At 42.9% G+C, this 14,652-nt stretch overlaps 1 protein-coding gene across 1 annotated transcript in view; it reads right to left on the bottom strand.

Moving 5' to 3' along the window:
- The window catches only part of AKAP6 (A-kinase anchoring protein 6), a 289,841-nt gene that overhangs the window by 39,745 nt on the left and 235,444 nt on the right, over window positions 1-14,652 (bottom strand). Inside the window, 1 exon segment of the mRNA XM_048484616.1 lies at window positions 1,934-2,149. Coding sequence (XP_048340573.1) covers window positions 1,934-2,149 — 216 coding nt within the window.

The following is a 14,652-nucleotide window of genomic DNA, read 5'->3' as shown; positions in this document are numbered from 1 at the left end:
TCCGAAGCCTGTGCTAGGGTCATTCCTAGCTCAAAAGTCTGGTGGAAGCTGACTAAAGACAGTTCCATCCCCTGGGGAACTGTCCTAGCCTGCCCTCAATTGCACTGGCAGACAGGTTTAGGCAACGCACAGGCTCTTCTGGGTTAGGTGCTGTGGCGCCATGTGTCACCTGCCCCTTTCCAGTTTGCCCTCCCTGATTGTGTAATTGCCACTTATGCTGGTGGCCTGGGCAAATGCTTCAAGAGCAGATTCCCCTCCAACCCCAATAGGACTTTGCTGTAAGTCAGACTGTTGGTTCATTCAGTTCAGTAAGTGTATACTACTGTAGTATACATCAACAGAAGCTCTAGGGCAGTGATGGCGAACCTTTTTGAGACCGAGTACCCAAATTACAACCCAAACCCCACTTATTTATTGCAAAGTGCCAACCTGGCAATTTAACCTGAATGCTGAGGTTTTAGTTTAGAAAAAACTGATTGGCTCCCTCTTCCTCCGCCCCACCCGCTCGAGCAGGAGCCAGTCTGCTCTAGCCTCCAGCAAGTCCGGCACGCATCGCTCTGTGCCTCTGTAGCATCTCTGCCTCCTCTGCGCCCCCTCCCCCTCGGGCAGCAGCCACCTGGAGCACAGGCACCAGGCCCGCCAACTGAGTCCTCCCTGCCCACCGTGGTGCGTGCATGTCGTGCTCAGTGGCCCAGGCCAGCCTAGATGTGTGTGTGGGGGGGTTGATTTTCCACCCCCACATGAGGAACTCTGTGTGCACGTGCCCACATAGAGGGCTCCAAGTGCCACCTCTGGCACCCGTGCCATAGGTTCGCCATCACTGCTCTAGGGTTTCAGGTGAGAAATGTATCCTCCCAAATTTACTACTTGACATGCTTCAACTGGCAAAACATCTGTATTCAAAGCTCATGCTTTACCACAGAGCCATGTCCCTTTCACTGGATGTTGAATAAGATTATGTACAGAAAGAAGTTATTTACAGCCAGGTTGGTTCAAAAGTAAAATAAAATACCAACAAACCCAAGAACATAGTCCATTTAATACCTTTAATTAGGGTCTACCCAATGACCAATAACAGTGGGCAAGCTTTTGAGTTCACCAGAATTAATCATCGGGCCAGATGTTACAATTTTTTTGAGGGAATTAACAAAGCATATTTTCCAAGTCATGTTCTTAAGACATGGTCCGGACCAGAAATATCGGCTTTTCTCCTCCCCTCATAATTTTCCATTATTTTTAGAACATCTGGCCTGATAAAGAATTTTGGTGAGCACAAAAGCTTGCATACCGTTATATGTCATTGGGTAGATCCTAATAAAAGGTACTGCATGAATTACATGTAGAACCTTCAAAGTTTTATCATTCTGCAATTTAACGCACCATTAATGACACAGAATTTATTCCCTGCTCTTTGTTTCTACCAGTCACATTGTATGCTAAGGTGGGTGAAGAAAGCAGCATTATATACATACATGCACGCACGCACGCACGCACGCACGCACGCACGCACGCACGCACAACCAGTGGACCAATGGAACATTCAGATCTGCATTTCAAAGATTCAGAGACGTGATCGTACTATATCATGCTATAACCTGTGTGAACTATGCTAGTCTAATCCTTATAGGGGATGGCTGTCCTTATCGGCCACTGGTTTCAATTTTACATTCAGCGCCAAAAAAAGGATTAGAATCTAAGCAGTTAAAAAACACAGCTCGGAGTTTGTGCACAGCACATTAATCAGTTGATTCTGTTGACAAGACCATTATAAGTTTGAGACAAGTTCAGGAACCTAATTATTTGGCTGCAATAGCACCTTCAGTGAAGACATCAAAAGTAAGTTGAAAGAATTTTATAAACTTTTTTGGGGGGGGAGGGGATGCCTGATATGGGCAGATGTGAGAAAAAAGAATGTCATGCAGATGTCACTTACTGAATCTTTTGACAACTTCTTCTGCAGCCTAGATTGCCACTGAACAGCTTGCATGACAATGGCTTCCCATCTTCTTTCAAGATTTACAATTATCAGTTGCATAGACTGGTGATCCGCATTCAGATTACAGGTCTCTTGGTCATCGAGGAGGTGCTGGCACAAACGCAACACTGAGCCTACTCCCCGGCGTCTCTGCTTGATTTCACAGCAGAGGGACTGTGGACAGAAGAAGGGCCAATGTCAGTGCTTTATATATTCCATTATAATATAAAAATTCAGAGGGCAGTTGTAGAATCTAATTAAGACTGGTATGACTTGTAATAGTAAAACTTTATTCCTTATTTCAAGAAAGCATCTGTCTAAATGATGCATTCTCATCAACATTCCATACTTACTGAGTAAATGTCTATGGTCCATCCTGCACAAAGGAAATAAAATGTCTTGCAAACATTTTAAAAACAACAACTTTAGCTTTTTTCTTCTGCACAGAATGGGAGAAATAAAGTGTTGCCAGCCAAAACATTTCTTTTTCATTCTCACCCCACCTCCATTTGCTGACTAAAGCTTGTCAGGTTCATTTTGTTGTGCCAGCCATTTTGTGCTGCAGGGGATTCTCCATCCCTCCCTCCACTTGCTGAAGGTTTCCCATAAAGGCTTCCTCTGCTAGCAGCTCATCTGCAAGTCATTTCACTGTAAAAAGTACATTGGGTAGACCTATCCGTCTACCCTCAATTGTAGGTAGACCAGCCCTCCACGACATCATGCTATGATCACAGCCACTTGGAGGACTGGTCTACTTCTCATTAAGAAGCATTGGGTAAACTTGTTCTCTGTGGAGAACAGGCCTACCCATTGGTTCTTAATGGGAGGTAGACCAGGCCTTTGAGCAGCTGCAATTCTCATATCGTATTGTCATAGCTATAAAGACAGAACCCTCAAAACAATAAGAAAAAAGAAAAAAACAACACGTGTGCAGGATCGCCAGGCAAAACAAACTTTATTCATATATTTTTAAAATGAAAATAACAAGTGAATGAGCTGCTAGCAGAGGAAACCTCAGTGGGAAACCTTCAGCAAACAAGGCAGGCATGGAGACTCTCCACAGCAGCAGGAAATGGTGGCAGCAAGTTGTGGAGAAGTTGAAAGTGGAAGCTGGTAAGTCAGGCAGGAAAAATAAAACGTTCTGTCCTTTCTGCACAGCAAGCAGGGAACGTTTTGAAAGCGACATGGGGAAAAATAAACGCTATTTAGTGTTTTCAAAATAAAACACTTTGAGGGGAAAAGATAAAACGTTTTCCAAACATTAGCTGTGCAGAATTCCAGCAGAAAATGTTTTATATTTTAGCTTCAAAATGCCTTTTAATACAAACAAAAACTGTACACATAGTTTCTGTATGATTCCATGCAGGATAAGAAACCAAAATGGTCCAAAATTCAGGATATAAATTTCAAGCCTCTCTTAACGAAGCTCCACTTAATACATTATATAAGTAATGTGGTTGCTTGTGAGAACACTTCTCTAGGGGAAAACATAGTATGTAGTTGCTATGCTGTCTATGATGACATGTCTGTACGCTTTCAGAAGCTTCATGGGCATACAAAAACGGTGGAGGTGACTTTGACTGATTTCCCCTCCTAAATGTAGCTCCATATTCCCAGTGTCATTTTGCTCAAAAGGCTTCACCAGCTCCCTAAATCAGCTTTTAAGAATCACAAAAGACTTTAGGGGAAGGGGAATGTGGGAAAGAGCCAATTCCCTTCTCCTGTGGGTCTTTTTATTTGTCTTATCCTACATCTCTTTGCTCCAGTACTGCTCTTTGCACATCTGCAGCCAACATTAAGGTATGCTAAATATTTTTAGAATAGAAACATCAAGGGGGAATATGCCACAAGTGTCTTGGAAGATGAATCCTTCTGCCATGCCCCTCACTGAGTTCCCTTTACTAAGTTGCCAAGGGTGTAGTATACTGCTTCTACCATATCATAGCATGGAAGACTTGTTCACATTCAGGAGCTTACAAGGCAATTTAAATTGTAACTTGACAACATCTGTTTCTCTCTGCAGGATGCTACAGATGAAAGTACATAACCCCATGAGAAAAATCTAAGTTATCACCCCAGCATTTCAGGTTTCTTTTCAGGGAGGTTTAGGTGCAGAATTATACTTAATATGAAAAGTCTTGTGAGAAATATAAGAGCTGTTTATAGATTCTGGTACCTGAACAACATCTATGTTGCTGATGGTATTTATAAAGTGATGTTCCAAAAACAATTTAAAAATACTGAAATACTGCCACTAGTTAAAAATAACAAGGAAATTAAATTCGGAAGTTTTGTACAGTATTTTTTCCTGAGTATGTTTTCATATATATGTGGTAAATACATTTAATAATGGTACTAGTGTGTGTATGTATGTCTATCAATATCTTTAATATATCTTTGTTTCTAGCATCTTTATTACTTTTATATCTACAGTTAATGGGAAAGTGATTCTCAAATTAAAAATTTTCAACAAAAATATTATTATATCCATAAAAATGACAGAATTATTTACTAATCATCTTCCACTTGCACTATTGGTCTGTTCTAACATTTAACAGATTGCTTATTAATGAACAAGGGTAAACAAGACAATGCAGTCTCATTGATAATGGATATTTTAATGCCTAAATGTATTTGTGTGCAAAATGTTAATCCTGATAAGGATTCATTAGAAGATGTCTTAAAACGATTAAGTGCATTTCATGGAAAAGTATCAGCAGGTGGACATTTCTTGCAGATGTTCCACTTATTGATAAAATGCATTCTGTAACTGTTTCAATTGCTTAACTCCTGTAATAGTCATTATTCCTGTAATAACAACACTTCGTGTTTTTCATAATTGTGAATTTTAAATGCTGAATTTCAAAAGAGCTATTTATGGCAAAATAAACCCAGTCTTTTGTTATTCCTTTTACAGTAGGGCTGCTTTTCCCTGAACATATTTGGTTTACTGGGTTTTCCTGGGTTCCTTGTTTGCTTTCCTGGGTTTCATTACTATTCCCCTACATAACGCATACACATACCAATGAATTAAACACTGGTTCAACCAATGAAGCATGTGTCTTCAAGTTCCCAAATGAACATGGCCCTATAACCCCCCCTCCCACACACACACTTTATAAATGTTCCTGTCCCACACGCAACCACATTCAACTGGGAACTATATGGCTCCTTCCTCACATGCAGAATAATGTACTTTCATCCACTTTCACAATTGTTTGCTGTTTCGCACAGTAAAATCCAGCTGCAAAGTGCATTGAAAGTGGATTGAAAGTTCATTATGGGCAGAAGGGGCCTCAGTGTCGCTACAACTTCATGGAGGCTGTGAGTCTATACTTTTCTGAGTACTGTGATGATGCAGATGGTTTATAATTGAATCTAGTCAATGAATGCTGTCCAGAGCCAGCTTCTAATGCTGGCTGTCAGGAACAGACAGGAAGATACCCCTCTGAATGAAGTGCATTTCCAACAGCCCCACTATACTATAAATTATACACCTGTCATGACTCTCAGGCCACTTCTGCATGGCCACGCTGGGGGTTGGGTCGGCGTACATGACGCTGACTCAATCCCCCTGGGACCGTTCGCATGAATGGTCCTGGGAACAACAGGGAAGACGGCACCGCGGAGCGCCGTTGCCCGATTGACGTATCTTCCCTGCGACCGTCCGGTGCGTCTCCGAGGCCAGGGGACACGCCTCCCTGCACTGCACGACCGCTCCGGAGTCGCAGGGCAGGGGGGCGTGTCCCCAGGCCTCGGTGACATGCCGGACAGTCGCAGGGAAGGTAAGTTGATCGGGAAAGGGGGGGAGGGATGGTGCCTTCCAGCCGCTGCCATTCGCATGGCATTGGCTGGAAGCTGCCATTTCCCAAAAACCTCGCTCGGGGAGCGAGGTTGGATAATGGCGGCTTCGCGCCGCTGGGGAGGAGCGAGGGTGGTGCGGCTGCGAAGCAGCTGCGCCCCCCATGCGAACATCTCCCTAGGGATGACATTTTTGCCATCCCTAGGGCACTGTAAACAGCCCGTGCGGAAAGGGCCTCAGACAGGACTTTCTACCGGATCACCAGCAACAGCCAATATGATTTGCAGTCTGCTCAGAACTTCAATATTGCTGACACTGAGCCCGAACTATTCTTTTTTCTAGAGACCTTACCTTTTTGCTGTGTTTTGACCACACTGTACAGTAGGAGGGAGAGAGTGGGAAGAATCTTGGCTCCTCCCTGTGACCACACAAGTCTCAGCCTATTTGCTTGGCTCAGTGCACGTGCCAGGGCTTAAGATTCTGATTTAGCAATCAGCAGACTGGTTATTTGTTTACACATTGAGCAAAACTAATGTGTAAGCAAGCTTGTATTAGTACTTGAGTTCATCTAAAAATTTTAGATTTTATCTTGATGTGCAAGCCAAAGTGGGGGGGGGGAGTGAAGCTGCACTGTAAGTGGCACCTGAGCCGGCATCATTGCCACTTGCTTCACCTGGCTCTGTGGTGGCTGAATGTGTCAGTTTGCCCATGCACCGCCAGTCCTCCACTGCAGGAGGCCATGCCAATGGGAAGGGGCACTCCTGAGGCAGGGCCAACTTTAGTCAGCTTCCAGAGATCTTTCAGGCTGGGAACCCCACACCCCCTTTTCCAAGTGCATACTTAAGCCACCGAAAAACGGTAACTTAAGCTCTTGCCCTGAATGAGGCTTTTTACAGTCAGCAGGAGCTTTCTGTTGTTTTGCTGGCAGCTGCACTGCCAAATGCCTCTGGTTGAGGCATGGCTACACAGTCCCCACAGACTGTGTGCACCAGAGCTACATCATCTAACCATCTTTCAGGGAGGGGATAGCATTTGGAGAGAAGCAGCAGTTTGCCACAACAAGAAAGCGAAATAATTAACAGGATAGCTATTTCTGGTAGTGAGCAGAGGCATATCAGGAGAAATGGCGCCCAGAGACAACTCCTTCTCTGGGCGCCCCCATCCCCACCCCCGCACCCTGTGCCCCAGTGCTTGGGGTGTGGCCCACCAGGTGCAGGGGAGGCAGGAGCATGCCCTCTTGGTTCAAGGGGAGGCAGAGCCATGCCCTCGAGCCCCATCCCCACCCCAGCCTTCAAGCAGGCTGGCTACTTGGGGGTGGGGCTTGGGGGCATGTTGCTGGGGTGCATATCATTTGGTCATATGGGGGGCATCCAGCTCCCCTCACATGACCAAAAGGCATGTGCCTGGGGACATGGGTATCCCCGTGTCCCTAGGGCGGTACAGCCCTGGTAGTTAGGCAGAGTGGTTCAACTCTACCTCTGCAAAGGGACAGAGTACCCAATTGAAAGGCCTGTGACTGGTAATGAGATCTGATGCTGTTTAGTCTCTCTTGACAAAGGGCAGGCTGATGTGAGTGGAATCCTTTTCGCTGTGTGTGAAAGGATCCAATCTAGTGGCTAGGCAGTGAAAGCCAGTTTGTAATTGCAAGCTTTAAAATAATTCAAATCACAACCTGAAGCCAGAACTAGCTTAAATTCCTTGGCTGGGCTTCTCCTGTGACTGTCCGGAAACACATTTTGATGAACTGTTCTTTAAAAAAAACCTGTAAATACATAAATCATATTATTTTATGCAGCTCCTGCCTCAGTGATCTTCATGGTGGATTCCGCAATGCAAATGTTTAACAGGTTGCAGTGGTTATAAAGGAACTCGTTTTCCTTTTTCCCATTCACATACATGCTGTACAGGCAGCAATTGAAGCACATGGAAAAAATCCAGGTTGCTTCTGCACCTTCACACAGAGACATTTCTTTTTTAAAAAATTTCCTGCAACACCTGCATTGCTGTGCAGGCATGCAGCAATGAACCCCTGCAGCTATGTCGATCACCCCACAATATGATTAGTTGCACCTGCATAGCTGTGCATGTGCAACATGCAAAAGAAAAAGGGGCCTCTCTGCAACAGCAGGGCAGTGGCAGGCAGATTCTCCCTGACTGTGGACAGTGCAGTGGAAGGGAGGGAAATAAAGTGTTTCCTACTTGGTCACTCTCATGGGAGTAGTTCCAACCCAGATTTTACAAAAGGATCACTGGTTTAGTAATTTTGAAAAATCCCAGGTTGAGGGAAATAAAAAGAGGCTAACTTGTTTTGGGGATGGGACCCATGCAAAATCTCCCCGCTCCCCCAAGTTTGTATTGTGTCCTACAGCTGTTATATTTGCCCTGTGGAAAATCCACCCATTTCCTTCTTGCTCACCACCAGAGGCATAGCTCCAAGGGGGCGGCGGGGTGGTGGTGGGCATGACACACCAGGCGAGCACCCCTGTGGGAGTGTGGCCAGAACGTTCCGGGGGCGTGGCAGGGCAGGAGGACACACCAGTGCACTGGACGCTTTCCCCCCTTGCTGCGCCTCTGCTCACCACACAACTTATTCCATGGCAGAGAACTGAAATCCTTTATATCTGCTACTCCAACTATATTTTATAACTGAGGAGAACAACTGAGGGAAATGTTTTATTTTAAAGGAGCTCAGCTACCCAAATTTTAAGACGCTGTATGAATCCTCCCAGTTGATTTATAGCAGCGTGTCACAGTCATCCAGCAAGCTTCATGGCAAAGTGTATATTTGAACCTAGGTTTCTTGAGATTCAAAACTGACACTCTAACCATATTGCCTCTCAGTCACTTCCATAATTCTTGTTGCTAAATCCTATATCTTAAAATTTACTTAGCTGTACTTCATAAAAGGTGAGAGTAAGACATTCTATTAGAGCCTGAGATGTCCAACCAACAGTAAGTAATCTCTCAAAATAAAATAAAATAACTCACCCAAACTCAAATGCCACATACTGGAAATGAATGATGACTTGTCATCTTCCAAAGAAAACACTGGCCAATCTGCGTGTTTTAACTGATTTTGAGGTTAAAAGAAAATGTCACCTAATATAAAAACTGTGCTCAGTTGCCAGCACTGGGACCTAATCTATACTGAAGTTAAATATTCCATAAGCATGCAGTGAAGTGCAAGAAACAGCCATTGAAAAATGACATGATTAAATGGCACAACATGCAATCATTTGCTTTCAATTATATCAATGTATCTTCTTCCTTCCAAGGAGTCAGGCAGAAATATTGTTTTTTAAATGCCTGTATTAAATTGGGCACCAATAATAAAATAGATGAGAGTCCTAATAAGCTCATTTGCGTAACATACATCATACACTACAAAACTATTCTCTCCACATAGCTTTGCTCATACATTTGTCTCTTGATTGTCATCCATCTTGGCTGCATTAAAAGATTTTTTTAAAGGCATACTGCTACTTTCATGGCCATTCATTGAAACCCTCTATACAACTTTCCTGATTAACCCTTGTGAAATCCTTGATGCTAATTATGGGGAAAGTTTGGCTATAATATCTTTGCTGTCAGATTTTATTAGGATGATGGTTGAAAGAAAATCTTGAATTGACATTTTGGAAATATCATCTAATTGTAAGTCAGAAACATGGAATGACAGTTTAAAACAGTTTATGAGGTTTTTTTTTAAATACTGAACCAATCTCCTTCATTTAAAAAGCATACCTTTTATACTATTAGAGTCTACTAAATTGCTACAACGATAATCTCCCTTGCAAGAGTGCAGTATCTCACTGACAAATCTGGAAATGACATGTGACATTTATTATTAAAAATATCCACATTTCTAATAAAGAACTTATTTTCCTTTTCTCTCTACCCCAAGTGCTATCCAACCATTTTAAATACAAATTTCTTTTAAGTAAGTTTTGATTGCTTAGAAATTACCGCTTCACATTACTATGAAATCCAAGTGATCTAAGTATAACACCATTCTTGTCAAATTATAGGTTTTGGAAAACACATGCAAACAAATTATCTTTAAATTACTTGAAAATAATTAAAACTCCAAACAAAACAGCATGGCTAGTCCAACAAGCAAGTACTACTGATATTAATCCCAGTTTGAATCCAGCAATACAATTTATAGATTAGAATCTAACAATACTTTTAGAATTGATGCCTTTCTAAGGTTTTTTGTCTATGAAAGCTATGATTATCAAAGCATGACATTCTTTAATTTCTTGATGCTATTCCTTATGCTGGGTTAAATACTTTTAAAACATTTGGTTATTTAAAGACTACAGTTTGATGCACTGCTATTTCATCCATGATTCTATGTGATTAGTAATGCATGCTATACTTCTCTTTCTAAATTAAAATTGCTATTAAAATTCCAGTCATATTAAACAATATGAAAATTAAGTTATTCTGAAAGAAAATTATAATAGGTTACAGATTGCTTATATCATTACTGAAATGCTGGCATCTTGTCACAAGGTCTCCCTAGAATAAAAAGTGCACTTTTGACAACAATCTATTTTTTAAAAAATCATTATTTTAAGATTCTGCTGTCTGAAACTCAATGCTATGTGAAGATGATATATTTTGTTAAAATGAATAACTGTCATGCCCCTAGAGATATCCTCACTATTTCCTTTATTTAAGCCTCAGTTATACCCTTAGATAGAATGGGTTTACCCGTATTTATTTATTTATTAGATTTTTATACCGCCCTATCCCCGAGGGGCTCCGGGCAGTGTACAAAAATAAACATAATATAACATAAAATGGCTAAATCTTTAAAAGCAGCGATAAAACAGTAAAAGCTAAGTCTCATAAATACAATAAAAATACTAGTATAAATATAAATGGCGTCCAGCAGCTCCATATTCAAAATCCTCTCCCCAAGAGGGAGGAATGGCAGGTCCCAGATATACTTCTGTATAAGCCGACCCGTGTATAAGCCGAGGCATCTAATTTTACTACCAAAACCTGGGAAAACTTACTGACTCGTGTATAAGCCGAGGGTGGGAAGCTAAGAGGCAGAGGGAGCTCCTTATTTGGGCAGTGACATCGGGGTTCCCCCTTCACCCTCCAGGAGGGCAGCAACAAGTGGCTTGTGTAGCCGCAGGGAGGCCCTCCTGGGCCATGCCTCCAGCCTTGGCAGAGGCCTGAAGAGCCAGCTGGTAAGCAGTGACTCGTGTGTAAGCCGCGGGGGCATTTTTCAGCCTTAAAATAGGGCTGAAAAACTCGGCTTATACCCGAGTATATACAGTAATTGTTTTTGTACAGTATTCTGTGGGAGGGAACCTTAGACCCTGTCCCTCTAAGAAGCCCTCTACAGGCAAAGAGCACTTTAGTAACTCTCATTAGATAGCAGTCCCTTTTTTCAGTTTGTTTATGGCCCTTTCTGCACGGGCACTGGGGGGGGTGCGTCGGCATAGTTTATGCCGGCGCATGCCCGCAGGACCATTCGCATGGATGGTCCCGCTGGAAGTGGCGGCAGCAGCAAAGCCTTCGCACAGGCTGCGCCGCTCCCAAACGCTCCTTACCTCCGGTCGCCTTCTTTCGCATTGTGGAGGCCAGGGGACACGCCCCCTTGCCAGAGCGACGACACTGGAGAATAAGGCCAGGGGGTGTGTCTCCTGGCCTGCACAACATGACAGAAGGCGACCGGAGGTAAGGAGCGTTTGGGAGGGCTGGGAGAGAAACGCCGGCTTCTACCCGGTGCCATTCGCATGGCACCGAATGGAAGCCGGTGTTTCCAAAATACCTCGCTCCCTGAGCAAGATTCAAAAACACCATTTGGGCGGGAACCGGGAGCCGCTGCAGTGATTTGGCAGCGGCGCCTGTGTGAGCAGTCCCCGCCAAAACGCTGTTTTACCGGCCAGCCGCCGCCGCTTTTGGCCCGTGCAGTAAGGGCCTTTTTTTCAGGTGTCTGTGGAAGGCTGGAGACAGCAATATCCCAGTCGTCTAAGATGTTATGTATGTGTTAGAGATGTATAGAACTCAGAGAAAGCAAGTTTCAACAAGATTGCAGGAAAAACAGTTAGAGGTCACCATGGAGAACTCAGAAGACGCAAGAAGCAGAGCAGACTTTCTTGGAAGCAAGCAAGGCAGAATTGGTGCCCACAAGCTCTTCAAATAATCTCCAATTGTTTCCAGCATCACAAGTATTCTTTATTAGTTAACCTTCATGGGAGGAGTCAGTCCTAAACTTTCAATGCTATTAAACTGTGTTTGAACTGTTACTCATTTGTCTGTGGGTCTTACATTCTGTTCTGGCCAAGTGCAAGGCACCTAATATTAGATTGCTTGGGGAACAGAACAATAACTTTGGAGAGAAGAATCAAATCATCCTTTGAAATCCTTTTTTATCATCATACCAGTGAAGTATCATGGCATGCCAGTTGATACGCTAGTTATTTGTATTGTCCTGCCAAATACTGAAAAGAATCTTACCACCATCCGGCTGTGTCCAGACAACATGAAGAAATATCAGTTTGTTTATAATGAACCATAAATGCATGAGCCTGAACATTTCTTCTCCCCTCCCCACCAATGCATGGAACTGCAACTGAAGGTTTCATAATTTAAAAAGTCTTTGACTGAATTCCCTTGTATGGTGGTATCCAAATTTAGGTTTCTTTATTTACTGATAATTCAGCCCATTAACTTCATTGGACATAGAACAATATAATTCTGTTTATTATTGTTCTGTTTTTGATTTGTAAGAAGTTTTCAATCTTCAGTCAAGAAGTCTTCAATCACAGCTCTGCAAGAGAGAAGGAGCAGCATGCAAGGCCAAAGATTTGAGGTTCTCTCAACTCACAAACAAACTGTGGATTCTTAGTAACATCATAGTGTGTTCCATATCTGCTTTCCTAGACTTCTAACAGGGAATTAAAAATGAGAAAAAAATTCTCCACCTAGTTGGTTAATATACAAAATTGGCTTACTCATTATATATCAACCCTTTTAAGTCACTACAATTTTGGTGCGCCTATCTTATGTAGAAGGAGAGTGCAGAGGCGGAGCTACCAGGAGACGGGGGGTGCAAGTTGCACCAGGCGCATGCCTGGGGGGCAGAAAATCACCCCACCCTCCCCCACGACACCCCCTCCTCCCCCCGCAGTGCCCCCCCACTTAGTTTAACTTACCTTAGTAAAACAGTGCAGCCTGGAGAAGTGGCCTGTTTCCTTCAGGCTGAAAATGGCCTGGTGGGAACTACACTTTCCAGGAGACCTTGTGAGCCCCAGGATCTCATGGGAAGTGTAGTTCCCACCCGGCCATTTTCAGCCTGAAGGGAACAGGCTGCTTTTCCAGGCTGAACTAAAATAAGAGGGAGTGGGGGGCAGGGGATGGGAGGGGCAGGGCACCACGGAGGGTGGTGGTGGAAAAAACAGAGTGCACACCAGATGCACTCTGGCCCAGCTCTGGGAGAGTGTACTCCTACAATCCTTCATATACGTGTGGTCACCATTTTGTGTGAATAGATTGATGTACATATTTTCCAGTTTGAAGACCTGAACTCTTCAGTAACCTGAGTTTCTGATTACAAAGCTGGAGAATATGTGTCTTGCCTTATTCACAGTCTACATACTGCAATTTCTGCTTACATACCACTGAATTGTCAAAACAATAATAACTGAAAAGGTAATTTATTAATGTAAGCAGTGTAACGTACATGCAGTGACACATAAGGAAATATGAAAACTTGCAAGGACAAAATAGGTGAATGAGCAATAATGATGAAATAAATAATTTAAGATTTTTGAATTCTTGAATGTCTTGAATTCAAAATACATGCGTTTTCTTTCACACATTCACAAATGATCACGAATGCCCACAAACATTTAACGTTTGCTGTAAAAAATTTTCTTGCTATAAAGAAAATCTATAAAAGCTGAAGTTATCAAATACTATGTCAGAAGTTGAAAAAATCAACCAGTTCTACTGTTGGGGCAAATAAGTGGTGGGGCCTCCTATGATGGCCGAAAAAACTATGCAGGAGATTATGCGACCTGCATAGATTTCACCCATATGGGAAGGGAGCTGTAGTAAGCAAGATAATTTGAAGGGGCAGGGCAAAAAAAAATTGTTGTATCCAACCTGTTATCTGATAATCAACCCATTTCTGGGAATCAAGAGAAGAAAAGATAGTTATATCACTGAAGTGTTTAATAGTTGACTGATTTTGCAGTTTTAAATGATGTCAGAGATTGGACAAAGGTAATGATTAGGAAGAAATGACCTAAATCATAAATCCCCCAAATTCCTGCAGGGTCCTGAAGTAAGTGGCTAATTTGCAATAGGCTGGGAAAGATGGTAAGCTCAGAGATGAAAGCAAACCGGTTGAGGAGCACCAGCCTTAAACAGAACAGTTCAATGCACAGTTCTTCACTTTATCCAAGGTGGCTTTTTGAGTCTGTTGGTTGTCAAATCTGCAGTGTGAAGGTAGAAAGCAAAACCACCCCCATGATGACTGTGTGGGAAATATGCTTCTCCTGATAGAACAGTGAAGAGTGTGTAAATTTCACGATTGAAAGACCCTGTCAGCCAATATAGCCTCTCAACACACAGCTGCCCCTGGAAAATATGCAGCTTGTGATCCAGTTCTAGCAGAAACTTCTGAGGGAATTGTTTATGACTGGCTTGCAGTCAGCTCTGCATGGATTGGATTTTAGCATGTCATCTCAGCTGGATGTAATGGCATACAAAATGTCTACTCGTATAGAGGACAGCGTACAGTTAAATGACCCCTCAGTGTGATCTGCTCGGGTTTCAATTCAACAGACACTGAGGGGTCTGACAATGGCTTTAGATTTGGTGAAGAGAGGAACAACAAAGGCAA

Source organism: Sphaerodactylus townsendi, linkage group LG02 (assembly GCF_021028975.2).
Source record: "Sphaerodactylus townsendi isolate TG3544 linkage group LG02, MPM_Stown_v2.3, whole genome shotgun sequence".
NCBI lineage: Eukaryota > Metazoa > Chordata > Lepidosauria > Squamata > Sphaerodactylidae > Sphaerodactylus > Sphaerodactylus townsendi.
Note: the sequence above shows the minus strand (reverse complement) of the source record. Positions and strands in the feature narration are given on the sequence as shown.